Here is a 27,655-nt window from a genome sequence, read left to right as displayed (position 1 = left end):
TCTTTGAACACAGACTTTAATGGTAACAGTTCCTTTAAGCTCGATTAACCTTAGCTATTACAAGTCTTATGCGGGTGTCACTGTTAGACAATACTGAGTGACTTGCACTGGGATCCTCATAAAAGAAAGACAACTGGTAAGTGTAACCAACAATCATTTAACAGGTTTGTTATGTCAACACAAAAACATGGCTAACCGGAGTCACCCCAAATCACTAACACAGTATGGTATCTGAAGCATTTTCAACTAAGCCATTAAAAAAAAGTGAGTGTTTCACTACCCCTGAGACCACTAGTTAACTGTGGTTCATACTTTAAAAAATTGTGAGTACACCCACACAAGAAAGCAAAGACATTTTCCTTAAAAAAATTATCACATTGCAAACTTGCACAGGAACAAAAACTTCAAATATTTAATGTTGATTTACTATTAACAGGTCAACTGGACTATAATTCTCATAGGTGAAGCAAAACTTACTCTTGAGTTTATGCATTAGAAGACAGGAAATATATAGGAAGAACTGACTTCTCATCTATCTTCTTCAGTCTTACACATGGCACTAGTACTGTGAAGTGGGGACTGGGCAGAGGGCAAATTCTTGGGTTCTTTTGAAGGTTTCATCGGAGATGATCAAGTCCAGTGTCCATACATTCAAAAATGTTGGTTTTCCAGGTAACTTTACGGTTCTCTAAAACCCGGAGAAGCCTTTATGGCTTGTTCCCTTAGAGTTGACACAGGTTGTTCTCGGAAAGCAGTTAGAGAAAAGGACTGGACACATCTACCATCCATGACGATGTTGGGGGACATCATCTCTATACATGCCTACGGGTGATCTACGGCCAAACAGGGTCAGTTCGAAAGCCAGAAGGGATCCAGAAGCTCTGACAAGTATGTTTTTTTATTTACGGTTGGCTTTCAAGAAATCATATGCCAACTAAAGCTGTTATTTAGAGAGCATACTGTAGAGGAATCTCAGAAGAAACCATTTTTAAGGAGACGAAAGTATTTACCTGTGGAGTGGCATGTTACTAGTATTAATATCTCGTATAACTTGAATCCAAAATAATTTTAACAATGACAGCTATTCATGTCTTAAAGGAAAATAATGAAAAAAAATCACTCACTGGAAAACTGTATAGCTGGATTGATATTTCTCAATGAAATGCTTATTACAGAATTAACAAAGCCAGAACATCTTCAGAAGGCATGCATTTCACTTCATTTAGAGAACCTTAAGCCAATAAATCATGTCCAAACTACATATTAAAATGTTTATATATAAAAAAGAATCAAGCTTTAACATTTATTTTATATCTAGCTTCCCACATCTGTGTGCAGACTAGGAACAAGATTGCACATGACTTTAAGCAGTGCAAAAATGAGTAAGTGGAGAAAAGTCACAGATGTGCTAGCAATCGGATACAGGATTTGAAGAAAGCAACGGACAAAATAGTTAGGGAAAAGGAAAACCAGAGGGTCAGAAGAGGAAGGGTGAAGAATGGTAATGCCCTTGTTACTACAGAAGTTAGTGGCACACATAGCACTTGTCAAACAAAAATAATCCAATAGCATCGACTTTTATTCATTCATGTTAAGTCACCTGAAATGATATCTGTTGCACTTAAATGCTCATTAATGGAAATGGCTGAACAAGTCCAGGCCAATGGACACTCAATATCCCACACAGTTAAGTCACTTCAACATATCCTTATGACAACTCCCACACCAAAACAGTACTTTATTTCATAAATCTTGACCCATTATTACGCCCATGTTTTTTCTTTTCTCAGCTGTTGGGTGTACAAGGTGAAGGAAAAACTGAGTTAGATGGGGGTTGCACCTGGAAAAGAAACTGAGCTCCACATACGCTGCCGGTCCCAAGCGCGTCTCTGCGGCCCGGGCTGCCAGTGCCGTGTGCAGAGACCAAGCCACACTATCCCCACAGCTTCTTCACTCTGCATGACTCAGCCAGTCAGTGTGTGAACCTGGAAGAGACTGTGCACTTTAACCAGACATGGCAAAATAGTCACTCTTTCCAACTTTACATCATCATTTGATGTCCAACAACGAGGCAAATCCCAACAGTATATACAAAAAAACAGCTTTGCATTTACAAAAGATTGTTTCCCATACTGATTAATCCAGGCAGCTAACTCATTGGTTTATGCAACTTTATTGAAGAAAAATAAATTGATTACTAGCAGAGCTATTAGTTGATCACTCATCCATCGACAACTTGCATCATTTATTCAGTGCTATATTAAACAGTGTATTGGAAGATAGATTAACTAATAGCTCCAAGCCTCCTAACAATTTAAATGAAAATTACAAAATGTTTGAGACCCTATTTTGGAATACAAAGGGTGTTGACTTCCAATTTCCATTCTCTGTAGAACAAGAACAGGTCATTCCTTTATTGACATGCATAAAATACATCACATTTTCTGTTCTGCTGATGCTATAGGTTCAATACCAATTCTCCAGCCACATCAGTTATGAGCATAAAGTATATCATGTAACCTCGCATCTCTAACAGTGGAAGGCTTAGACAGGATGGGTGCTGCTAAAACAATGCTGCTTCGCGATGTGACCACCGAGCCCCCCGCCATCTCCCCTCAGATGGCTTCTTCAGCATGTTAGAGCAGGGAGGAATGGTTTAGTCTCATAACCAAGTTAGAGTGAAGACATTGGCCACATAATACACATGCTCCATTTTTTAAAAAAAAATTCTGAATCTTGGGCAACTGTTCTCTTGTAACTACTTTATAGTTTCTATAAGCAGTTATTGTCCAAAGCTGGAAGAACGTAAGTCTTCTCAGATGAGCATGTGAATGAATGGAGGGAGGTAAACAAAAAATAAAATTAAAAAAGATGAGGTCTGATAGGGGAGCAGCCGGATAAGAAAATCAAAAAAGGAACAGTAATTTAAAGTTTATTCCAGCTATAATGCAGGTTATTCTGACTTTAAGGTAGCATCACATGGCATACTTCTGAGTCCATTCCCGAGATATTCTGTTGTACCTGGAAATAAAGAAGATGTTATTTTATAAGTCTTTGAAAGAGCTGCACTACTTGAAGGGAATGATTAACTTAGTTTACCTTCAGACTCACCATGGACTCTCTCTCATGGCTATGATCAGAATAAAATCAAGAGAGAAACAGCACTAGTACTCAAAGCAACATGGGGAATGAAGACCTGGGCCTTCCACACTGAAAAAATAGTATTATTTTCCGAAACAAAGTGGCCATTGAGATCTGGAAAGCCTCAGGAATACAAAGACCTTTTCTCTTCCCACCATAGAGCAAATGTTCTATCAGAAATGCTACAATTGGTTTCCTTTCCATTTAAACATTTTATAGTTCAGAGACTTTTACTTAAAAAAAAAAAAAGTCGAAACTTTGAAGGAGGCCAGAACCCAACAATTAAGCTTAATCTTGTCTGACCCCTAGAGATGTTGAGAAGTCACTTGGATCCTCAGTATTAGCAGAAGAGAAAATGCCTTTGAGACCTGAGCACAGGCAGACACAGAGGCGCTTCGGAGAGTGGAGGGAGGGAGCAGTTCCAAGAGGTGGGAGTGGTGTGTGCTCGTCAAGACAACAGTGCCACCTGTGAAAGGTGTGGTGACCTTTTCGCAGCTCGAAGCTAGCGAGCTCCTTTTCAGACTGAGGAGGATCTCTAGACAAGGACTCCAAAAGGCCAATAGGCAATACACGCACAAGCGACACATCGAACGTTACTGAACACTTTCAGTATCTCCCTGCATCATTCCCATGTCACAGGCTACTCACTGACAAAAAAATACTGTTAACCCTAAGAAACAAACATCAAGAGGTAAACATTAAAAGGTACAGGAAAATGTTGTTACAGCTTGAATGTAAAAAAAAAAAAAAAAAAAAAACCCTTAACCAGCTTCACTTCAAACCAAGAACTAAATACGGCTCAACCACATTTCTGAACATTTAACAGTTTTTCCTACCAATTTGTGGTGATTTCACTTAAGCATTATTTTCTAAAAAAAGCCAGCACTTTTAAATCAAATGCTTCAACTTAGCACACAAGGTACCCCAAAGTAAATGACACTAATGCATGCTTGTCAGTAATGAACATTTCAGTCAGGCTGAGGCTACATTAAGTGCTTCCCCTGACATTCTCTCTTATTATAATAACAAATTATAATAACAAAAGCATCACAACCTCACATTCCATGTAGTACTGGTACAAATATTTAATATACCAACTTTTGAATTAAAATTTAAGCACCACAGTAATTTGAAAAAAGATACAACTTAAATTTCCATTTCTTTCTAGTGCTATAGAACTGTGTTCTCATGCAAAAAAAAAAAAAAAAACCCTAAAAAACTCCACCCAATAACAAACAAAAACTCTCAAGCAAGAATCACTGGGCTGTATGTTCAAAATAAACAGAGGTCAGGCGGTTAAAGGTGGGGTGGTCAGGACACTGCCATGTGTTACCTGGTGTTAGTGGACACAGTACAGCCTCCCACATGCACACGTCAGTGCCGGCAGGACCATGAGTAAGCGCACCGGAGTGCAGAGCCTCTTACCCTACAACATAGCGTATTTCTCTGTCCACTCTCTTGCTAACCTATTGTACCTAATTGAACAAGTATACTTAGCATTAATCAAAACAAACCAAAGTCGTAATGGTGAAGTTCTACACGATGATTCAAATACTCGTGAAATTTAATGCAATTTTTTTACAACAGTGCCAATGTACTTTTTTTTTCAAAAACAGAAATAACTGAAGTGAAGCAGATTAGCTTTCCTCCCCCTCAATATGATAAAAGTGAAAAACCATCGAACCATGTTAGAAAAATAAAAACCATTTTAGAAGGGTTTTTCACTGCCCCAAATTAACATCTACTAACTGGGAGGGGCGGGGGAGAGGGAGAGATATCACTCTGCAGTAACTGGCTTTTATACACAGTAGACTAGCTTCCTATATATACATTTCAACAATCATCTTACCAGAGACAGCATGTTAGCATTGTCACCTAATACTCAGTATGAGCCCAACTCATGAAGAAAACCACTTTATGTTATTTCCTTTAACTGCCACATACTTACTTATCTCTGTCTGTTTTATAGATCCGTGCAATCTCTGGCACTAGGGGGTCATCTGGGTTTGGATCACATAGCAGTGAACAAATGGATAAAAGAACTGCAAGAAAACAAATTAAGTTTCCCAACATCGGAAATTTGAATAAAAGTGTTATTTTAAAACACATTATAAGTCAGAACATCGAAAGACTCTTTATACCTTAATCTCAACGGGACAGGGGATTGATTGGGGTAGTCACACCCAGTGATGGGCACTCAGAATCACTCCTGGAGTTGTTTTGGGGGCCATATGGGATACTGTGGATCAAATACTGGGGTCAGCCATGGGCAAGGCGAGAGCCCTTCCTGCTGCACCATCTTCCCCAGCCCCTCAAGGAGACATGCAGTATTAAGAGATGCCGAGGCCAGCGCGTAAGTACAGTTGGTAGGGAATCTGCCTCAAGGCCAAACCGGTGTGATCCTTGGCATCCCAGGATTCCCCAATCCTGCGAGGTGTAATTCCTGAGCACAGTTCCAGGAGTTAAGATCTGACCACCTCTGAGGCCCCAAAACAAAAAAATGCAGGATTCGGAGAAATAAATGCTGGAAAAGGCAGCTGGAGAGATGAAACAGATGAAACTTGGCAGATCCAAGTTCAGGCCCCCTGCATCCCAGATGGTCCCCTCCCCCCACCGCCAGGCTCCCTCAGGAGTGATCAGTGAACCCAAACCAGGAGTGAGTCCTGAGCACTGCTAGGTGTGGCCAAGACAAAATAGCAGGTAACCTCAGAGCATTGCAGTGTGTGGCCTTCCTCCCCTAGCCCCAAGAATTGCCAGGAGTGGCCTGGCCCTGAGCATCACTTGGGAGCAGCTCCCACAAAGGTAAATGGCATCAGACTAATACACTTCATAGTACTCTCTGGGGAAAAAAACTTCAGTATCTGTGCTCAGGGCTGGAGACAGCAGAGCATGGGGTCAACCCGGGTTCGATCTCTGGCACTCCATATCATCCCAAGTACTGCCAACAGTGATTCCCCAGTACAGAGCCAGGTGCAGCCCTAAACCCAACCCTCCACCCAAATAAATTCTGTACAGCATTGTTTTCAGCGCTGAGGCATGATGAAAACGCCATTCTGCGCTGCTCTTCCACAGGAATTTCTAGCTGCACCACTAATTAGCATTCTGTGTCCCTGAAGTCAGACTCCACCCCTCAGTACGGGCTCACTCTCTACTGAAGAATCTCAACAAACTAAAGTTTGATGTAGTTAGGGTAGATAATCTTTGAAGATATAAGCAAATGCAAAAAGACAATATATGAACCCAGCACGTAATTTTACTGGGGGTCGGGGGCAAGGGCACAGTGCTGGGATGAAACCAAGCTCCACGAATATGAGGTGTTTGGAGTTTAGTGTGTGGAAGGCAGATGGAGACGGAAAACTCAATGTACATTTACAGAGGTCTCAGCTTCAAGAGCGCATTCCTTAACTGCAATGAAATGTTGGAACTCAGCATAAAGATAGTGATTTAAAAATGAACAGCAGGTGTTCCAAAAGAGCTCAAATTTACGCCAAAGTTAAAATGACTATGGCAAGCAGACCAAATTCTTTTTCTTTCTCCAGAAGTGATTCTAATCCGATGAAGGCACTCTGTAAGGGGGCTCATGGGATTCAGGCCACTGTGTAAGCTATGGGGCCAAGAGTCCTGCCTTTCAAGTGGGCCAGACTTCAGAGTGCAGGAGTTAGGGCCCCCAGAATCAAATCACCTGAGCACTGCCAGGGATGGCCCATGGTCCCCTATTCCCTGCTGTGCCCCCAAAGGGACTATCACTCGGAACAGATCACACTGACACACTAAAGAAATTCTTGTGAAGGCACTAGCTATAACTTGTGCAAGAAACAATCAGGAATTCAGCCAAATATTCAGCCAGAAAACGGTCAATACTTCAGAGTTAGCTGATCTGGGGTGGGAGCAAGCAGTACAGCAGGGAGGGTGCTTCACCTTGCATCCCTGCCATCTCATATGGTCCCAAGTATTGCCAGGAGTGACCTCAAGTGCAGTCAGGAGTAACCTCTAAGCACTGCTGGGTGTGACCCGAAAGAGCTGATCTTTTCCAGTTGTCTAGAACACTGGCAAAATAACCAATTTTTACTCAGTGTCAAGGATCAAGCCCACCACAATAAACTGAAGGCAGACTTCATTCTCATTAAAGCAGTTCTGTGGTAGGTAATTTTGTCTGTTGGGTTAAAGTGATACTCTCCCACCCACTGCAAACCAAAGGATTGAGCGAAACTATCTGCAATATTCATGTGGTCACAGAGACTATGCTTTAAGACTTTTTACAAAACACAATAAAACTTCTAATGTAAAATAAAATAGCAGGTGTCAGAGAGAGAAGCCAGAGTTGGGAGTACACAAGCACGTTTTCTGCACGTGGGATAAGGATCAATCCCCAGGACTGCCTGGTGTGGCCCCCCAAATTCCCCACATACACACAAAAGCAGGAAAGAAAATCACCAGTTTTCTAAACTAGAAAACCCAAGATTCAGACACTATTATGAATGGCAGACATACCAGTTCAGTTTTTTTTTAATTGCTTTTTTGGGTCACACCTGGCAATGCACAGGGGTTACTCCTGGCGCTGTGCTCAGGAATTACCCTTGGCAGTGTTCAGGGGACCAGATGGGATGCTGGGAATCGAACCCGGGTCGGCCGCGTGCAAGGCAAACGCCCTACCCGCTGTGCTATTGCTCCAGCCCAATACCAGTTCAGTTTAAAGGCAATGAGCAAGTAAGCTACCAAATGGCTTAGTACTGGAAAGATACTACTCCAATCTATTAAATTGTTAAAATTTTTAAGCAAGATCTTGTAGGAGTGCAATTTCAGTTTCTTTTCCCCATGATACATTTCAACACTGCTAAAATAGTAAAAAATGACCAGCAACTTCTTCCTTCTTCACCTCTGACTCACATACACACAGGTTCCAAGATGAAATTTCTTTGACCAATTAGAAAAATCAAAGCTCAAGACTATTTCTCTAGAAGTATTTTACCTTTAGAAATAGTTAAAGCAGGAGACCACTGTGATCTTAGAATATCGAGACAAATGCTGCCATTACTGTTAATATTTGGATGATAAATTCTTGTTGTAAACGCAACCTAAAATTAAGAAAAAAAAACCCACAAGAGCTTTAGGTGTTTTCTCCTCAAAAACAAACAAACAAATAACAAGCATCCTAAGCTTTAACAATGTTACAAAACGCCACAAAACCACACACACAAAAAGAAACTTGAATGGTTAAAGCCTAATCTATACACAGAAGGACAAAAATATCACATGACCTGGTTTTTACATTCTGACCAAGAAGCCTTGGGTAGGACTCTTTTAAAACAAATGTTTTTATTATCATATCATCAGCTGGATGGTAGGCTGGATGGTTACCTTAGCTTAAGTAAAATTTCTGCACAAACCTCCATTTCTCCAAAATACAAATCAAACATTTAAGTTGTTTTTACCTAAAGTAACTGTTATGCCTGACAAAAATGATTATCACAAACATTCAATAAAGATTTTTATAGCTATTTATATTGAATGTTAATGGCTGTGTAATAGCGTATGATTTTAATATCGACAAAACCAGTCACAAAGTGACTTATTTGTTCATCCCCAGATGAGAAAAATCTATCTATCACAAACATAGCATGTAGTACGTGTTCACATTAGTACATAGTGCTTCCCACAGTGTGACAATGCCCCCACTCTCAGGCTTTGGGGCTACTGAAAGTTACTGTGTCCGTGTGTGTGTGTATGTGTGTGCGTACTTGTAGTGTCACTATGCAACACCCCACCAACCCTCAAAAAGGGGTTAATAAGCCAAGTTTGGGAACCTCTGACGTGGTATATAAGGATAGGGCAATTCTTATTTCCATTTACAAAATTCACACCCAGGTACAGCTGTAGCTGGACTAAAGGCCAGGAATCAGGAAAATCAGTGACTCAATTATTTATTATTCTCAACTATTCTTACTCACTAGTCTATGTGCATGTACACACATATAACCATGTAGTTTTAATGCTCAGAATCTGAATTTCTAAGAATATTCAACTGCTGAAATAAAGCATAAAACTTTACTACCAGACCCTGGGAAAAATACTTGCCTTAGGTGGTTTGAAGGGGTAGTCTGTAGGAAAATGAATTGTCAAAAAGAATACACCGCCTTGATATGGGCTGTCATTCTGTGAAAAGAAAACGATGTTTAACTCTAAGATACCAATGCTAAGCAATTCATATAGTATTTCAAATTCTAAAGACTTTCTAATATTCTAAATGGTACTCAAGAACACCTACTATTTACATTACACAGTCGCGGTTCTCCCGTTATTCATTGATTTGCTCGAGCGGGCCCAGTAACATTACATTCTGACCATGTATCATGAGACTTCTTGTTACTGTGTTTGGCAGATCGAATACGTCACGGGTAGCTTGCCAGGCTCTGCCGTGCGGGCGAGATACTCTCGGTAGCTCTCCGAGAGGGGCGGAGGAATCGAACTGGGGTCGGCCATGTTGGCCACTTGTAAGGCAAATGCCCTACCGCTGTGCTATCGCTCCAGCCCCATTTACATTACAATGAACACTTTATAGCTCACATTAATGTAGAAAACACAAAGTTTGCCAACAGTGAACCAACCTAGTTTACTCAGATCTCATTCTGGGTAAGTCAAAGTGTTTGGAGAAACCATACAAGGAGCCGGGGTGGGAGAGAGCTCACACCCGTTAGCTGCTCACATATGCTTTGCACGCAGGAGGCCTGGGTTCAATTTTGGCACAGAGCACTGCCCAGTATGGTTCAAAACCCCAAAATCAGCACACTCTGAAATGTAAGTGTTCTGGGGCCTGAATCTCATAAACACGAAGTACCCCAATGAATCTAGTCTATTTTTTTTTCCATTTCATTTCATCATCCTGTTATTCGTCAATTGCCTCGAGCAGGCCCCAGTAACGTCTCTTTCATCCTAGCCCTGAGATTATATTCACGGCTCTTTAGGAGAATGAGACCCATCATTGTTACTGGTATTTGGCATATTTGGTACGCCACGGGGAGTTTGCCAGACTCTGCCCTGTGGGCAGGCTACATTCGATAGCCTGCAAGTTTGTCCAAAGTAGGAATGAGATAATAAGATGTCATAAAAAGATGTCCTGATAAGATGTCGCGCGGCCGCAACATATATACAACGTTATATGTCAAAATACAAATTTGAAAATAAACCCTTATTTTCAGAATATGCTACAAATGGCCATATCCATGTGTGTATAACCTACATACACAAGCTGCTGTGTATCCCGTAAGACCATTCTAGCAAGTCAGATTATCAGGACAGACATGAAGCGGGGAACCAGCACAGGCCTGACGCCTGCCATCACCCAGCCCCCGCGCACCCCCAGGCCGAAAGCATCGCCAGGCCCCTGAGAGAACAGTGAGTGAGGAAAGGGCTTGCCGTGGACACGTCCCCGCTCAGGTTCAACTCCCAGAATCCAACGTGGTTCCCCGAGTACGACCAGGACGAAGTCCTGAATGTCACTGGGTGTGATCCCTCCCAATGACCCAAGAAAGCCACGAAGGTTTTTTCTTCAAAACCATACTTAACACTCCAAACCAATACAAAGAACTACTTGATTTAGGAAAAGAAAGATTTGCCTCGTGTGACAACAGAAAATATGGACGCCTGTGTTACAGTGTACTTTCTCCTTCACTCCTTTGCTCACTGCAGTACAAAGAATTTCCTTAATAAACTGCATGGTCAAACATATCAATAATAAATAAAATTTTAAGATGTAAATTCAGGTCAACACTGGGGGGGGGGGAGACAAAACAGTGACCTAAAAATATTTTATGGTAAAGTTAAAAGACAAATTGCCCAAATGCTTCAGAATATGCAAACAACCTTCAGGTCAATTTGAACGTGTACAGTAACTGAGTAGTAACAACATTCATTCCTTTCCATCAGAGTAGCATAAGGTACCAAGTCTTTCATAATGACTATTATGGGTATCAAGCAAATATAGTACATTTCAGGTCTGACAGCTTCTATAACTCATCCAACCTCCTGCCCTCCATGGGGGGGGGGATCACATTTGCTGAATTGTTAACCCCCTCTCCTCTATTCTTTTGCAGTCAATCTAGTGAGCTTACAGTCTGGTAGAAATATGTAATAATAGATATTTAAAAACAGGGACCATCACCCCGGTTTGAAAGGAAAAGTCCACTTATCGATGAAACAAACTCCAAGAAACTAGAAGATGAAAGCTACAATTTAAGCTGAGTTCCTCCTCCTCCAAAGCTTGTCTTTTTTATACCGTCTATAAAAATTTAATTAAAGAGCTTAGATGATGATGCCGATCCATGAGATCCGGGTCTGGGGTGGGGAGTCCTGGTGTTTAAGAGGAGCCAGAGCACCAGAACATGACCCTTACCTCATGCTAGGTAAGAGCACCTGTGTTACACAGTCTGACACCGGCAGGCCAGCGCCCTAATACAGTGAGCAGAGTATTTGCCCTGCACGTGGCAGAACCACCTTTGATCCCTGTGCCCCTTATGGTCCCTTGAGCACTGACTGTCAGGAATGAACCCTGAACTCAAGAGCCAGGGAAGTGCTGGGTGTGGTTCCAAAAAAACACAGGTACCACTGTAGATAGATGCTTTCTAACAGCATACACTTACAAAATAAACTAATAGTGAATATTTATACAAATACAATTCAAGAGCAATCAAACATGTAAGTTTGCATAAAACCCAAATTTCAAAAATCCCATCTACGCCTCCAACCCATGCCAAAACGCTTTGTCTGAGAGCTTCTGAATAAAGGTAATGTAAGATGAAATTCAAGAAGTACCCAAACTTCATTTCTAGATCCGCAGCACTGCCACGTGAATCCCAACCACGGGAAGGGTCAGCAGCAGCTAGAGTCCAGTTCTGCTCCCGGCAGTCCCCCAGCCATGTGTTGGGTGTGGCCCCAATCCCGTCCTCCTCCTCCACAAAGGGGAAAACCAGTGAACCGACTAGAACAGGGGTCAGGGCCATGCAAGGCAAGCACCTTAAACCCTGCATTTTCATCTTCAACTCACTACACTTGATTTCTAAGATATCCGAAATGGAATCCATCCATACTAGTCAAGCTGTAATAGTCTTTTGGCCTTAAAGACCTTTAAAAACTCAGATCATACTCTTTTCTGCCCAAGACTCTGGGTCTACACTGTGACGGATTCCTGTGGGCACTCCTACCTTCACCAACTTCTGTCTAGTTCATCCTTCACCACTTTGCTGAACTAGTTTAAGACACAAGTTATTGCCTAATGTAACGAGTTTTCAATGTGATCAATATGACTCCTACCAACCTCATTAACTCTCACCTGCAGAATGAAGGCTAAAAACTCCTTCAGGACTCACATACAAGGAAGGGAACTAACGCTCTCCTGGTGAGGGAAATCAGTCTCTGGCCCTCAGAACACGCTTTCTTCGCTGCATGGAAGTAGGTTTTGAACAGGGAATGTAGTTTGTTGGCAGAAAGCTTGTCCTGCATGTGGGAGGCACTGGGTCTGATGCGAGTGGGGAACAGAAGTATACTTCATAACCTTTCCTCCATTTCTTTTGCCTACTTTATAGCTTTATTCAAAGGTTTGCATGGGAAGATCGGCATTTAAAACAGGGCAATATACTTAGTTGAAAAACAACCCCCGCCCCCGACCAATAAAACAAAATCTACAAACCAATTATTCTACTTCAGCTTCTGTGGCTGATTCCGTCCAACCTACCAAAGGTTACTTTATCTTTCTACCAGTTTCTAGTTCCATGTCCAATTAAGGACAGAACATAAATATCAAGATAAGTTACCTTTAAATGAACTACCATTTCTGTATCATTAAAAAACAAAACGAAGCTGGAGCGATAGCACAGCAGGTAGGGCATTTGGGCATTTGCCTCGCACACGGACAGCCTGGGTTCGATTCCCAGCATCCCATATGGTCCCTGAGCACTGCCAGGAATAATTCCTGCGTGCAAAGCCAGGAGGAACCCCTGTGCACTGCCAGATGTGACGCAAAAAAAAAAAAAAGGGGCAAATCAATCATTGGGGACATTGGTGGAAAATGTACACTGGTGAAGGGATGGATGTTCGATCATTGTATGACTGAAACTCAAACATGAAAGCTTTGTGACTGTAGCTCACGGTGATTCAATTAAAAAACAAAACACCCCCCCCCCCCCCATTTTGGGTCACACCCAGCAACGCTCAGGACTCACTCCTGGCAGTGCTGGGAAGACCATATGGGATGCCGGGGATTGAACTCAGGTCACCCGCGTGCAAGGCAAATGCCCTATGCAGTGTACTATCGCTCCAGCCCCTGGCGTGTGTGTGTGTGTGTGTATTTGCTTTCTGAGTCACACCCAGTGAGGCTCAGGGGTCACTCCTGGCTCTGCACTCAGGAATCATTCCTGGTGGTGCTCAGGGGACCATATGGGATGCTGAGAATTTAACCCGGGTCGGACGTGTGCAAGGCAAACACCCTACCCGCTATGCTATTGCTCCAGCCCCTATATTTTCTCTTTTAAAACAGAAAATTGCCACTCCTCATTACTGTAATAAAGGTGATGAGGGGACCAAAGAGGCAGTACAGCGGGTACTTGCTGGGTAGGTAAACTTGCCTTGCATGCAGTTGACATGGGTTCAATCTGTGGCAACCCATATGGTAGCCTAGTCTGCCAGGAGTGACCCCTGAGCACAGAGCCAGGAGTAAGCCCTAAGCACTGCCAGAGTTTTGTTTCTGGCCCTTTCAAAATGAAAACTAGACCGGGGTAACAAAAGATACTTGATTGATGGAAGAGGCAAAATACTCTGGGAAAGATAACTCACCAGCAAGAAAGAACTAACTCATAGAATTGATTTTTCTTTCAAAAACCTACGACATATTCAAGACTTATTTTAATTACTATTTAGTGAACATAAACACTAATAGAACTAGATCAGTTTTGGACTATCATTAAAAAGCAGAAGTTTTGCATTCATTATACTTACAGGTCCCATAATGGTGGCTTGCCAATGGAACACTAGAAAGAGAAGAACACTTATTATTATCTCGGACATACAAGCTTTTTCCTGTTTGAAATTAACCATAAAAACCAACTCGAAAAATACTTACTATCATCCCCAACTGGACCTGCAGAACATTGTGCTGGAGGGTCACGGGCCAAATCACTAAGTTCCTACACCAAGACAAAAGGCAAATGGGTCATTTAACTTAGCAGCAAGCACAAACAAGGAGAGCCAAGACTCGCCACTAGGGCCCCCCCATTCTGTGACTACGATAAGCCATCTATTTGGGGAGAAAACAGAAGCAACTCTATTTCAGATTTGCAGGACATGGTAGGCTAAGGTTGCTCAATGCGACACTTCTAACTAAACCCAGAGCCACATGTCCCCCTCTCCCCCCCAACGACCAGTCTCACGGACCCAAGGTGAAATGGCCTCAGTGCTCAGTGCTCTGGCACAAGTCTACGGGGAAACCAGATCAGGGGCACTGCAGCAAGGTACAAGGGCTAGAAAAAGGTTGAGAAACACGGGCTTATTAACAGCCTTACCAAGAATCTCCTTGCTAGTGTTCACAGTACAGATACACTGATGTGACAATCATGTGAATAAGGCAGTTCCTGGCATTGATATCCCGCCGTAACTTCAGGGTATCTTTTCTCCTTTCTCCTGTTTGAAACACCAGCTCCTTGGACCCACACTACCCACTGACCTCATGCTCCATTTGGAAAATCTCCCAAGGGACTAAAAGACCTTTGTTATGCACTCTGAATTCCCTTAACTCAACTTTATTTTTTACTCACATGGAATAAAAGTAAAAGAATTCTGCTCCCGGGGCTGGGGTGCCCAATGAAAGAGGTAGTGTACACGCGCATGCAGGACACCAACATCCGACCCCAGCATCACAGGAACCAAAGGAGCCTCGCTGAGCGGGGAGCCCAAACACCCCCCCAACCCGGGGCCCAGTCCACACTGAAGTCTGAGAAAGACAGGCAGTGCAACACTTTTCTCATCTTGTTATGTGCAACACACAGAATCTGATACAACTTAGGCACTGTTACTACAGGGGTGCAGAGTGGGGAAGAAGCGCCTTAACCCCACACCATCTCTCTGGCCTCTACACGTGCCTATATATAAACCCCTACAGACTACAGAGCTATGAGATAACCTGCTTCTAAGAAAAAAATACACAAGACTTTAGGAAAAGAATGTGTTATCTGCTTCTATCACATGGTCAAAAGTGCTTCAGCAATAATTAATCTAGAATTACCGCAGGGACTAGAGAGATAGTACAGTGTGATTAGGCGCCCGCCTTGTATGCAGCCAAACCAAGTTTGATCCCTGGCACCCCATAGGATACCCCGTGCACCACCAGGGGTAACCCTTGAGCATCTTCAGGTGTGGCCCAAAACCAAAATCTAGAGATACTCCATTAAGTCACGGAAGCAGGAACTACAGGGGTTAAGGCACCTGCCTTGCATGTGGCCAGCCCCAACTTAATCTGCAGCACAGTGCCCAAGCACTACCAAGAGTGCCCTCCCCCCTTTAAAATGAATCCCCGTGAGATAGTTACAGTCTTAGAAATTTTCGTGATCAAGTTTCAGTCATACAATGACCAAGTGCCCATTCTCCACCACCAATGTTCCCAGTATCCCTCCCGCCAACCCCCGCCTCTGTGGCAGGCACATTCCCTCTAACTCTCCCTTTGGGTGTCATGGCTTGCAGTGCAGGCACTAAGTGGCCATCGTGTTTGGTCCAGTCTACTTTCAGCACCCATCTCCCATCCTGAGCAGGCCAGGGAACAGCTCCTGAGCACTGCTAGGTATGACCCAAGCCCCAAAGTAAACATCTAACAGAATGTCAGGCTGGGCAGAAGGCTCAGAGCTGGAGCAATGCTCCCCAGGGACCAAGTGTGCCCCACAGAGAACACTTCAGGCTGTGTCCCGGGCACTGCAGGCCAGAGTCCAGGAAGCAGAGCCCCACAATGAGCCAGCAGCAGCCCGAGCATAGTCACATGTGATTCAAAAACAAAATGTCAGTTCGGAACTGTCCTGGGCTAAATTGCTTTGCAATGTATATGCATTAAACCACTACCTACCCCAAACTAGGAAGTGACACATCAAGTTGCTATCAATGGTGGGGTGGATGGGAGGTAATCTTGAGTCTCAGCATTTTCCCCCTGAAACTATGATGCCAGATCCTCATAAGAATTAAAACGTAAGAATCCCACGATTCACACTCAAGAAGATGGAAGGGCCTTTGCTGGCCCATGTGACTACCTTTTACGTCCAAAAATACATATTTTAAGTTAGCACTGTCCTCCGTTGTTCATCGATTTGCTCGAGCAGGCCCAGTAATGTCTCCATTGTGAAACTTGTTGCTGTGTTTGGCATATCTAATATGTCACGGGTAGCTTGCCAGGCTCTCTGAGAGGGACAGAGGAATTGAACCCGGCTCAGCCGGGCCGGCTTCGCGCAAGGCAAACGCTCTACCGCTGTGCTATCACTCTAAACATTTGATTATCAGCAGAAATAAGAACTGGGGTCTAGAGTGATAGAACAGTGGGGAGGGTGCTTGCCTTGCATGCAGCTGACCCAAGTTCGATCCCTGGCACCCCACATCCACCCATGTACCGCCAGGAGTAATTCCTTAGTACAGAGCCAGGAGTAACCCCTGAGCATCATCGGGTGTGACCTCCCACCCGCCCCAAATATTGCTCGATTTGCTCGAGCGGGCCCAGTAACGTCTCCATTGGAGACTTTGTTGTTACTGTGTCTGGCATATCGAATACGTCACGGGGAGCTTGCCAGGCTCTGCCGTGCGGGCGAGACACTCTCGGCAGCTTGCCGGGCTCTCCGAGAGGGGTGGAGGAATCGAACTCGGGTCGGCCATGTTGGCTGCGTGCAAGCCAAATGCCCTACCGCTGTGCTATCACTCCAGCCCCAAATATTACAGAAGATTATCCCAAATTAAAGTTCTAATTTTAAAGACAGAGCACAGAAAATGGCAAATGATTCTGAATCAAAATTCAACACACACACACACACAACCCATCCCTTAAAGTGAAAAAAAAATGTACTGGCACTTTTGCTCAACTATCCATTACTGAGATGATTTTCACAGGTCAGAATCAAATATTGGAGCAACTGTTTTTCAGCCACGGTAATTCAAGCTTTATTAGAACAGCAAGCTCTTCATTACCATCATTATTTTGGCTTTTGAGCCACAGGCGGCGGGGTCAGGGAGCTACGTGGTGCTGGAGACCAGCTCAGTTGCTCTGCTCCTGGCCATCTACTCTACCAAGGGCCTATACTTTCCCTGTAGTCAGAATCAACTCGCGTAACTGAGGGACTTTCCCTAAGTTCCATGGAGTCGGGGTCTCCAGAGTGCCCAGGGTCGGCGCAGTTAGCCTCTGAACAGACAAGGTGTGTGGCCCTTATTGGCCCAAGCTCTATTGTGTATCACCCCCTGCCCCCAGCCAGAAGCTTCTTCATTCTGTGTCTAAGCCCCTTTCCTTGAGGGATCAGTGTCCAAAAAGTCATTTTAAGGTTAAAAACCCACTGTGATCCTAAGAACACCTTTCCTCCATAGAACAAAGGGTCAAGCTCTGAATTTAGGAGTGGGGCGGCTATGGAATAAAGCCTGGACTAGAGGTGCCAGAGGGACAGGGGAGGGCAGGGGCACTGGTGACTTTACACAGCAGTACGGGAAAGCATGATCACCCCCCACCTAAGCAGTATGGCTCAGGAGGGAGGAGAGCGCTGAGGCACTCGCCCTACGCACCATGCAACCCACACCCCTACCTGAAAAGCATCTAGTTTAAAAACGCCACTAACCAAATACAGATGTATCTGCACTTCAGACACTCAAGCACAGCGCCACAGAAGGGAAGATTCTATGCATATGGTCTCCAGTCCTGCCTTGTTTCTTGAGTTTCGGCCCATGCTGATGGTACAAGAACCAATGTGTGTTTGAGATTGAACTTGGGGGCTCCAGACTTCCGAATCATCTCACCTGTCATTAAATCCAACTTACACCATTTCCTCATCTCTACAAGATAAAGCTATTTTAACAGGAAAACCTGTCTTTTTAACACGAACATGACCAAAAGCACTTTGGCACACTACCTGGGAACTGCGGGCCAGCAGTCCACTTGCAAACTACACACCTTGAAGCAAGATTTCTGGGTAGGCACTAAACCAAGAACCAATCTTCTACCATGAATAGGTTATGCCTCAGAGCCATAGCTCATTTAAGGGTGACGAATCTTTATGCTGAGCTGTAACATCTGCACCATGTCATCTAGCAATTATAATTGTCAGGCTATTCATACACTAACACAAGCAAGTCAAAGAACATTCATAGATGGGGTTTTAAGAACACATTATTAGGCTGAGTCATATGAAATTACAAATATCTGAACATTTTTAGAGACTGCAATTTCATGGATTCTAACTTAAATGGTAAGCCCTTAAAATCTTACTTTATACATCATTTAAGTATTCAAATATTGTTAAAATAAACATCTTGCAAAGTTTCTTAAGAATCTAGCCCCAATTGTTTTGGAGATCTAAGCAGTGCTCAGGAAGACCAGGAGCTACTTCCAGAACAGCCAGGCCACACAAGCCAATGAGAGGGGCCCAAGGATGCCACACCTGAAGGTGTGGGAGAGGTTGTCCATGTGGTGCCAGGGATTAAATCCTATAAATACAAATCAGGAATTCCTAGTCACAGCACTATCCCCCCAGTACCTTAATTACCATTTTTAAAAAATTCGTTGCTTTTAGGGCCACACCCAGTAGTGCTCAGGGGTGATTCCAGCTTTGCACTCAGCATCACCCCTGGTGTTCCTTGGAGAGCCTTATGGGAGAGATGCAGGGAATTGAACCCAGGCTGGCCACGTGCAAGCATTCTGCCTGCTATACCATCACTCCACAAACCCCTCCTTATTATTAAGAAAAAAAAATTTTTTTGGCTTACACCCGGTGATGCTCAGAAGTTACTCCTCGCTCTGCACTCAGGAATCACTCCTGGTGTTGCTGGGGGACCACATGGGATTCCAGGGATAAAACCGGGTCGACCACATGCAAGGTGAAAGCCCCACCTACTGTACTACCGCTGCTGCCCCTATTTTAAATAAATTTAAATGCCTAAAGAAAAACAGTAACTTATTTTTGGGCCCCACCTAGTGCCTGGGTGCCACTCTCCAGAGTGATCAGGAATTGAGGTCCCAGGGCCCAAACCTGGACTCTGGATGCAAAGCATACACCCCAGCCCTATCACGCTTTCTCCCAGGCCCAACTAGCAGAATTTACCAATAGAGATGCAAATATCCTACTTAAAACGTGCACATTAAAAACTTCCTATAGAAAAAATTTCTGCACTTTGATACTTATGAAAGAATGATGATACAGTCTTATTAAAATTCAATTTCAGGTTTTTATCCTCACAATTACTAAGTGTCCTTTCCTCCAAATTTCCTACGGCCAAGAGAGCTCTGGAGAAATATTCAGAGATGCACAATAAGGCCAATCAAATTATGTTAAAATCACTTTAAATTGAAGATTAAACAATGGTCTAAATCATTTTAAGGACAACATATCTTTTAACTTTTGCACTGGCATTTACCTCTTAAAACATAAAATAATTCTTATTATTATTATTATTATTATTATTATTATTCCCATAGTATAAACAAGATATGAGACTATCCTAGCAGGGAAAAAGACACACAAAAAGCACACATCCTGCAGCAGACATTTTTACGGATTCAACAAACCACTGTCAAATTTCCATGGAAATGCTTTTCCCTTATTCCACAGCACGACAAACGTTGAGTGACAGTAAGCACTCCAGAAACCAATTCCTTAGGACTCACTCGAAAGATACTGTGTTCACTCCGCATCACTGATTCATTAGCTCAAAGACCTGGAAAGTAACCCGAGTCTCAGTCTTGCCATACCAATTCATTTGTCCACTCCTGCACCGGTGCCCTTTGAAATCTTTTCTAGTAAGCTGGAAGGGCCTGACCCAGAGCCACGGGCAGGAATGTGCCCTCAAATTACAAGGTGAGCCCAAAGAAGCCCAATGGGTGGCAGATAACCAAGAGCTGGCTGCTGCTATTTCTATCCACAGCTCAGGCCCCTGCTAGTTGTTTTCTTCCAAAATCCAAGAGGGGGAGATGAAAATGAAAAGGACCTTACTGCCAACAATTCAGACATTATTCCACTAAAAAAGTCGTAACCGAGGACCAGAGAGATGTTCGAGTGCAGGGCAGCCAAGCTAGGTTCACTCCCCAACACCCCACATTGTCCCCCACCAGGAGCGATCCCTGAGCAAATGAACACAGAGGCTCGGTGAGGAACAGTCCATCTAAAGGAAGCGGGGCAAAGCCATCTGTCCTGTTCTCGAACAACAGTTCGACCTGTCAGTCACAGAAACTAGAGGTTCGTTTAAATCACGAATAAAATGTAAAGTGTACTGTTGGTAGCTTAAGTTTCAATATTTACCAGGGCCAGAGATATTACAAGGGTTAAGGTCCTTGCCTTCTACGCCACCCATTCTGGTTCCAATGCCCAGCACCACACAGGGTCATTCCAGAGGAGAGCACCACTGTGTCCCCAACACTCCTATCAAAGACTGGCTTGGTTTCAAGCGTGTCATTGAAACACAAATGATGCCTCAAAAACAAAGTAAGCACGACAGGACAAAAATGATGTGACCCACCTTTCACTGCCTAAACACTCAAAATGCTGTGAGTCCTCAAAGGTAAACTGTGCTTGAATAAAGAAATAAAGGAGTATTTCACCCGAGTTCTTGGAGATCTAAATATTCTAAATAGAGTCCAAGGGTGGACTAAGGGAGTAGCAACAGCAAGGGTATTCTGAACACACAATTTACTAAAAACTGGGCTTGGAGAGATAGCACAGTGCATAGGGCTCTTGCACTGTTTTCCTGGGTACAATCCTGGGTACCCCACCTGGATCTCTAATCCCAGCCAGGAGCCCTCAGCATAGAGCCAGTGTGGCCCAAAAGAAGGAAAAAAACAAAAAACAAAACACCAACCGTTGAACCAACAAAAACCCCACAAAAAAACACACCCAAGAAATAAGAAACAAAACCTTAAAAATCAATCGCACAATAAATTCAAGGTCTTTCTTTTGTTTGGGGGCGACGTTCGGCGATGCTCAAGAGACCATATGGGATGCTTGGGACAGAACCTGGGTTGGCTATGTGCAAGACAAGAGCCTACCTACTGCACTATCTCTCTGGCTCCAAATTCAAGGTGTTTCTGTCAGCATTTGCCCATACTGCATTTCTCAGGGCAAAAGGGATCCTAAGTGGGAAATGTTCAGGAAAACCTGCATCTAATACTCTTTAAATTAAGCCACATCCCCAAAACGTCCATGTATCAATGTGCCCAGACTGATACTTAAACCCCTATTATAAAAGGTAAGCGGCTACATTGGGAAGACACAGTGGTTAATTCAGGATACTGAGCATGAACTATGTTACTGAGGAAAGAGTGTCTCAAACACTTTCTACCTTTACCACTTTATGAAAATATGAACAATCTTAATTTTGCATTCAACCCCACAATAGCAGACAGTAAAATCAAGTAGAGACCCTGAGTTTCCGAAGGGACAGCAGAGCTAAATATTCCATCGCTTTAAAGACACGGGCCAGGAATAGATCCTGAGTAGGCTGCTTTCTCAGAAGGGCATTCTTGCATCAAAAAGTTTATACTAATTCAATAGTTCAAAAGCTAATTCAATACAGTATTAGGCAAACTGGAGGGAAAACTATGCAAATTCAACTCTCCAGGTCCACCCCAGGAATAAGCTACCTAGAGACTGAGATACAGAAATGTATTTTTTTTCCTTCTTAGAAAAAAAAAATTTTGGGGGGGGGAAAATAGATTTACTGAAGAAGGGAAGGAAACTCCCCTGGTAGGGAGAAACTTTGTGTAGGATTACATTCTGGACTTAGAAATTTCAATGGAATTTGTTGTCATTGGTTCTCACAATAATAAAATGATTTTAAACCTTAGGAAGTCCAGGGCTGGGGCTGGAGAGACAGCACAGAGGGTAGGGCGTTTGCCTTGCATGCGGCCGACCCGGGTTCGATTCCCAGCATCCCACATGGTCCCCTGAGCACCACCAAGAGTAACTCCTGAGTGCAGAGCCAGGAGTAACCCCTGTGCATCACCGGGTGTGACACCCCCCCCCCCGGCAAAAAAAGAAGTCCAGGGCTGGAGAGGTTAACAGTGGGTAAGGTGCCTTGCATGAGGCCAATCTGGGTTCCATCCTATATGGACCCCTGACAACACCAGGAGTAACTCCAAAGCTAAGAAAGTCTTCGGGATAGGGGGCTGGAAACAGGACAGAGGGCAAGGCACAAGGCACAAGGCACAAGGCACAAAGCATCGCGGCATCACAATACAGTTCACCAAGCTACACGTGGGTCACTCCTGAGCAAAGCCAGGAATAGCCCGAGTACTACCAGGTGCGGACCAAATAGCCCCAACCCACCCAAAGCTGAGGAACAAAAACCTTCAAGCAAACAACAGGTACAGCTTTCACCAAGTGCTCTCCTCTAGAGGTATGTGATTAATCAGTAACAAGTCTGACCATTCTATTTGTGGGACTCAAGTCTAGTTTAACTTTGAAGATCTTTGCCTTGATTATGGGAAAGACTCTGACAGATGATCTTTGAGGCTAAAAGGAGAAAAGGGGGTGAAGGGCCATAGAACAGGGGTCCCTGTGGCACCACTTGGCAGTCCCCCCAAGCAGTTGTCAGGTACATGCCTCTGGGCACCACCAGGTGTGGTCCAAGAACAAAAATATGAGGTGGCCCCAAAATTATTGCTTCAGCAGTAATTGTGGGGCACACTCTGCCTGCTCTTTTATAGAAGGGAATGACTAGGGAGCAACAAACAATCCAACTCTGAACAGGGGCAGAATGGTTCATAAATCCTAGGAACCTCTGCTGCTAGACCACTGGTTTCCAGCTTTTTACGCCTGCAAAGTCATCAAGACTTCGGACTAGTGGTTGAAAACCATGCATTACAGTTTAAATGTTCCTCTAAGTATTTGTGGTGTTTTGGAGATGCTATTCTCATAGAATATTTTCCTTTATGAGGTGATGAGATTTACCAAAGATGACAGAGTCAGACAAAGGTACTGAAAACTACCTTGACTATAAAAATGGAGAAATGGACCTGATTCCAAAGAGTTCCTATATTGAAAACAAAAAAACTATTCATGAATGGCGAAGCTGTGAGCCTCGTTCAACTCATTATCTAGTAAAATCGAATGCCTATTTTTCCTTTTTTTTTTTGGGGGAGAACCCAGCAATGCTCAGGGGTTACTCCTGGCTCTGCACTCAGGGGACCATATGGGATGCTTGGGATCAAACCCAGGTTGGGCATGTGCAAGGCAAACCGCCCTCTCCACAGTACCATAGCTCTGGCCTGCCACATATTAAGAACCTAAATATTCTGCCTTAACATTTCAATGACAGCCACTACTTACATACTAGATTAATGAAACATAAATGTAAGAAAGTTTCTAATCTCAATTTTACCATTAGCACTTCATAAAACGCAGAATTGTAAACTGTGGAGTTAGACAAGAACTGTATAGTTCTTACAAAGATCAGCCTTATTATGAAGAAAACAATTCTTTATTAACTTCAACATGGCAAAAATTCTCTGGATGGTACATAGGTTAAAAATAGGAAAAGAACAAACTACCCAGAAACTTATGATCACCAAGTAGTTTGTTTCAAAAGAAGCCAGCTTGGCAGATGTAAGCAATTTTATAGAACTGCAGACAATCAGAACAGTCTCTTCTAAAATCATTTCAGGTTGGAGTTTGTAATTTCTTCAGAAAAACCTGCAGTTCTTTTACCTTAAGGGTTAAAAGGTAGGTGCTGTGTGACACATTCATTACATCACCAACAAGACATTAACTTCCTGTTTAGTCGTAATTATGGGTGAGACAAGCATGCTTGCTCACCTGACAAGGTAACAAAGAATGGCTTGAGTGAATAATACTGCAATTTTCTTTCTGTTGACCACCACTAAAACCACCATTAAATCACGTAGGATTATGCAAAGCTGGTCTTCAGTAAGCAGGATGAAAATGGACAAGGACAGTCAAAGCTTTGATTCGTGACAGTTGGGCATTATAAAAACATGGAAACCCAAAAATCAGTCCAGTGGTTGAAAACAACTATGTATATACTAGCCTTGAATCCATGACAAGACCAAGACTAATGCAACCTGTTTCAACAAAATATGAAATATCTCACAGAACAGGCTAAGAATTTTTATTTTTATTATTGGGGGGGGCAGCTAAAGATTTTTAGTTTTGAGAATGAACTTTACCTAACAAGGTAATTAGACACTCAACTAAATGTAACCATTTTAAATTATACTAGTTATGAAATAAGATCACTCTGATGGTAGCAAAACTAAATTAAGAACATTACTTCCAAAGACAAAAACTCATGTCTTAGAATTTCAAAACAGGGGCTGGAGCCTGGAGCACAGCAGGTAGGGTGTTTGCCTTGCACGCAGCCGACCTGGGTTCGATTCCCAGTATCCCATATGGTCCCGAGGACCACCAGGAATAATTCCTGAGCGCAGAGCCAGGAGTAACCCCTGTGAATCGCCGGGTATGACCCAAAAAAACAAAAGAATTCCAAAACACTGGTATGCTTTAAATAGGGGAAATTAAGGTATAGAAAATGAAACAACCTACCATAATGACAAAATGTTGAAGAGACAAATTTTTAAATAACCCAATGCAAATATGCTTTTTGCTTCCTTTACCTACTTCACCTACAAGTTGTGTAAGTTGATAAGTCTCTATTCACCTATTTATATGCTTATTTCCTCTATTCAGAACAGAGTTCCAGATGAGGACAGTTCTCCCCTTTCCATCCCTAGCTTAGACTACCATGCAAGAGCCAAGCTCAATCCTTATGGTTCTTGATCAGGGCTTAGACTACCATGCAAGAGCCAGGCTCAATCTTTATGGTTCTTGATCAGGGCGAACTTCACAATCGCCTTGGGGACATTTCAGAATCACGCCTGTTTCTTGAGAAAAATGATTCCATCTCTAAGACCCTGCACCTGCATTTTTAAAAATTCCGCTATATGTTGGAACACTGTGTGAGTTTAATGGTCTGCCTCACACTGATTCAATAATCTAAAAAAAAGAAAAAAAAACCTGAGCTATACCTTTGGATACACAACTGCAACTTATGTCAAAAGTGACAAAACAGTAACAGAATACAGGCAAAGCCAATGTAAGATTTAGGATTTCTGGCTTTGAGTATTAGAAATCTGGTATCTTAAAAGAAAGGGGGGGGGGGGGGGGGAAGGGTGTTTGCGTAGTACATGGCTAACTGTAGCTCATTCTCCGGAACCCCACATGATCCTTCCAGCTGCTGGAGTTAAGTCCTGAGTACCACCAGGTGTGGCCCAATGGGGGGGGGGGGGGGAAGCATATAACATCTTGGAGATAACGAGGGCACCTAAACACACACAGAGGCATCAAACGTGCAAGTCTTGACAGTACTGGTAACAGGATTCAGCTGAATAGACACACCAGTAACAAAAACCTCCAAGTCACGTTACCGATGAACTCTACGCTGGAAGCACAGTAAGCAGACTCCCTCACTCAGACATCGAAACCACCGTACAGCCACTTCCCTGGTCGTGCTTGTGCCTTCCTAAAATCAGCTGGCTCGCGACAAGCGCTTCGAGGAGCGTGAAGACAAGCCAATCAGGCCCACGGGCTCCCTGGGCACAGTCGGGACACCCTAGAAGCAGGGGGGACACCGGACGGCTCCTGCGACCCTAGAAGGCGCCACAGAAAGAATGCCACTTCGGTGAGATCCCGAGGGTCTGCCCGGGAAGTGGAGGCCGGCGAGCAAGCAGGGCGGGGAGGGCGCGACCCCCGCAGCCCTCACCGCCCCCAGCACCGCCTGGGGTGGTGGGAACGGTGGGGGGGGTTCCCGGGGCGCAGAGCCGGAGCAGCCCCCAGCAGCAGCACCGCCGGGCGTGGCCCAAGCGAGCAAACAAGCAAGCAAGCGAGCGAGCAAGCAAGCGAGCAGTGGGAAAGGAGCAGCTTACTTCCGGGAGCAAGGCCTTTCGGAAGGAAAACCACCGGAGTCACCTGTAACATACTAACCTCGGGAGTCGCGAGCCGCCCGCGCGCCCCACCCCAGGGTCAGGCCAGCCGGCGTGAGCCCGGGGGCTCGGGGTGCCGCTACCGGGGGGCTGGCAGGAGGCCGCCGCTCCGGCGTGGGCGTCCGCGGCCCCCCACCGGGGCCCGAGTCCAGCTCGGAACCGGAAGCGGCCCGACTCCTCGGTGGGAAGCGCGGGGCTCGGGCTCAGGGCCGCGGACGCAGCCGTTCGCCACGACGCCGCGTCAGGGCTGAAGTTCAGCAGAACGGCCGGGCCGGGCCCGGACCCGAGGCGGGACCCCCGGCGACGGAGGCCGCGGCCGCTCGAGGCCGGGGCCCGCGCCCACCACACGTGGCCGCGGGGGGCGGCGAGGGCCGGCGCGCGGCGGCCGGGTGTGGCCGGGCCTCCGAGGCGGGGTGGGGGGGGCGAGTGACCGGAACCGCCGCGGGGCCGGGGTCGGCGGCCCCCGCGCCCCCCCGGCCCGGGAGCGAGCGGCGGGCCCCGGGCGCCCGCAGCGCGGCGGGGGGCCGGCGGGCGCCGCGGGGCGCGCGGGGGCGGCCGGGGCGGCGGCGGCGGCGGGAGGCGCCGCGCCGGAAGGGCCGCCATCTTAGCGCTCACCTTATTGATCCGCTTCAGCGCCATGGCGGCTGCGTGTCGGCTGTCGGCGCTCCGTGCGCGGCGGGCCCGACTCGGCTGCTCGGCGGGGACGCGGGAGGCTGCAGGCTCGGCTCCGCCGCACAAGGCGCCCTGCGCGAGACCCGCGTCAGCGCCGCCGCCCGGCCCGCCCGCCGCCCGCCCGCCCGGCCCGCGCCTGCCCCGCGCCTGCCCCGCGCTCGCCCGCCCGCCCGCCCGCGCCCCGCGCCCGCACCGCCACAAGATGTCCGCGGGCGGAACTGGCGCCGCGCCCCTCCCCCCGCCGCGCGGCCGCCCGCCCGCCCGCCCGCCAACGGCGCCGCCGCCCCCGCGCCGCCGCCCGCACCTGCTCGCCGCGGCCCCGGCGGGCCCCGCACTCCGGCCGCCGAGAAGCCTCGAGAACCGGAAGGAGACGGCGGCAGGAAGCAGGGCAGCGGCCGCGGCGCGCCCCGGCCCACGCCCCTCCTCCCGCCGCGGCCCCCCGGCGGCTCACCTGGGGCTCGGGAGGCGGATCTCGCGAGAACCGCGTGGCCGGCGTCCCCCGGAGCTGTGGCTCGCCGATGACTTAAGGGCAGTTTTGTGCGCTCTTCCTGATGGGGGCCCGCCCCCACGCCGCCGAGTCTCGCGAGAGGTCGCGCGGGCCCGGCGCGAGCTGGGCGGGCCTTCGACGGGCGGCGCCGCGCC

At 45.6% G+C, this 27,655-nt stretch overlaps 1 protein-coding gene across 5 annotated transcripts; it reads right to left on the bottom strand.

The window, feature by feature from the left end:
* UBE2D3 (ubiquitin conjugating enzyme E2 D3) lies at positions 1 to 27,655 on the bottom strand. Of its 5 annotated transcripts, none has more exons than XM_056114073.1 (9): positions 27,465 to 27,655; positions 26,957 to 27,085; positions 14,252 to 14,315; positions 14,128 to 14,159; positions 9,217 to 9,294; positions 8,111 to 8,216; positions 5,090 to 5,183; positions 4,567 to 4,616; positions 1 to 3,021 (listed from the first exon to the last, which is right to left on the bottom strand). In XM_056114073.1, the coding sequence occupies exons 2-8, from the start codon at positions 26,978 to 26,980 to the stop codon at positions 4,568 to 4,570; spliced, it is 447 nt and encodes a 148-aa protein (XP_055970048.1). In that variant the 5' UTR covers positions 26,981 to 27,085; positions 27,465 to 27,655; the 3' UTR covers positions 1 to 3,021; position 4,567. The 5 variants fall into 5 exon arrangements, with proteins under 5 accessions (XP_055970048.1, XP_055970047.1, XP_055970050.1 ...); XM_056114072.1 differs by lacking the exon at positions 27,465 to 27,655 and adding an exon at positions 27,318 to 27,452; XM_056114075.1 differs by lacking the exon at positions 27,465 to 27,655 and adding an exon at positions 27,207 to 27,260.

The sequence above is a fragment of the Sorex fumeus genome, unplaced genomic scaffold (assembly GCF_029834395.1).
Source record: "Sorex fumeus unplaced genomic scaffold, SorFum_2.1 ptg000024l, whole genome shotgun sequence".
Taxonomy (NCBI): domain Eukaryota; kingdom Metazoa; phylum Chordata; class Mammalia; order Eulipotyphla; family Soricidae; genus Sorex; species Sorex fumeus.
This window is presented reverse-complemented; position numbering and strand designations above follow the sequence as displayed.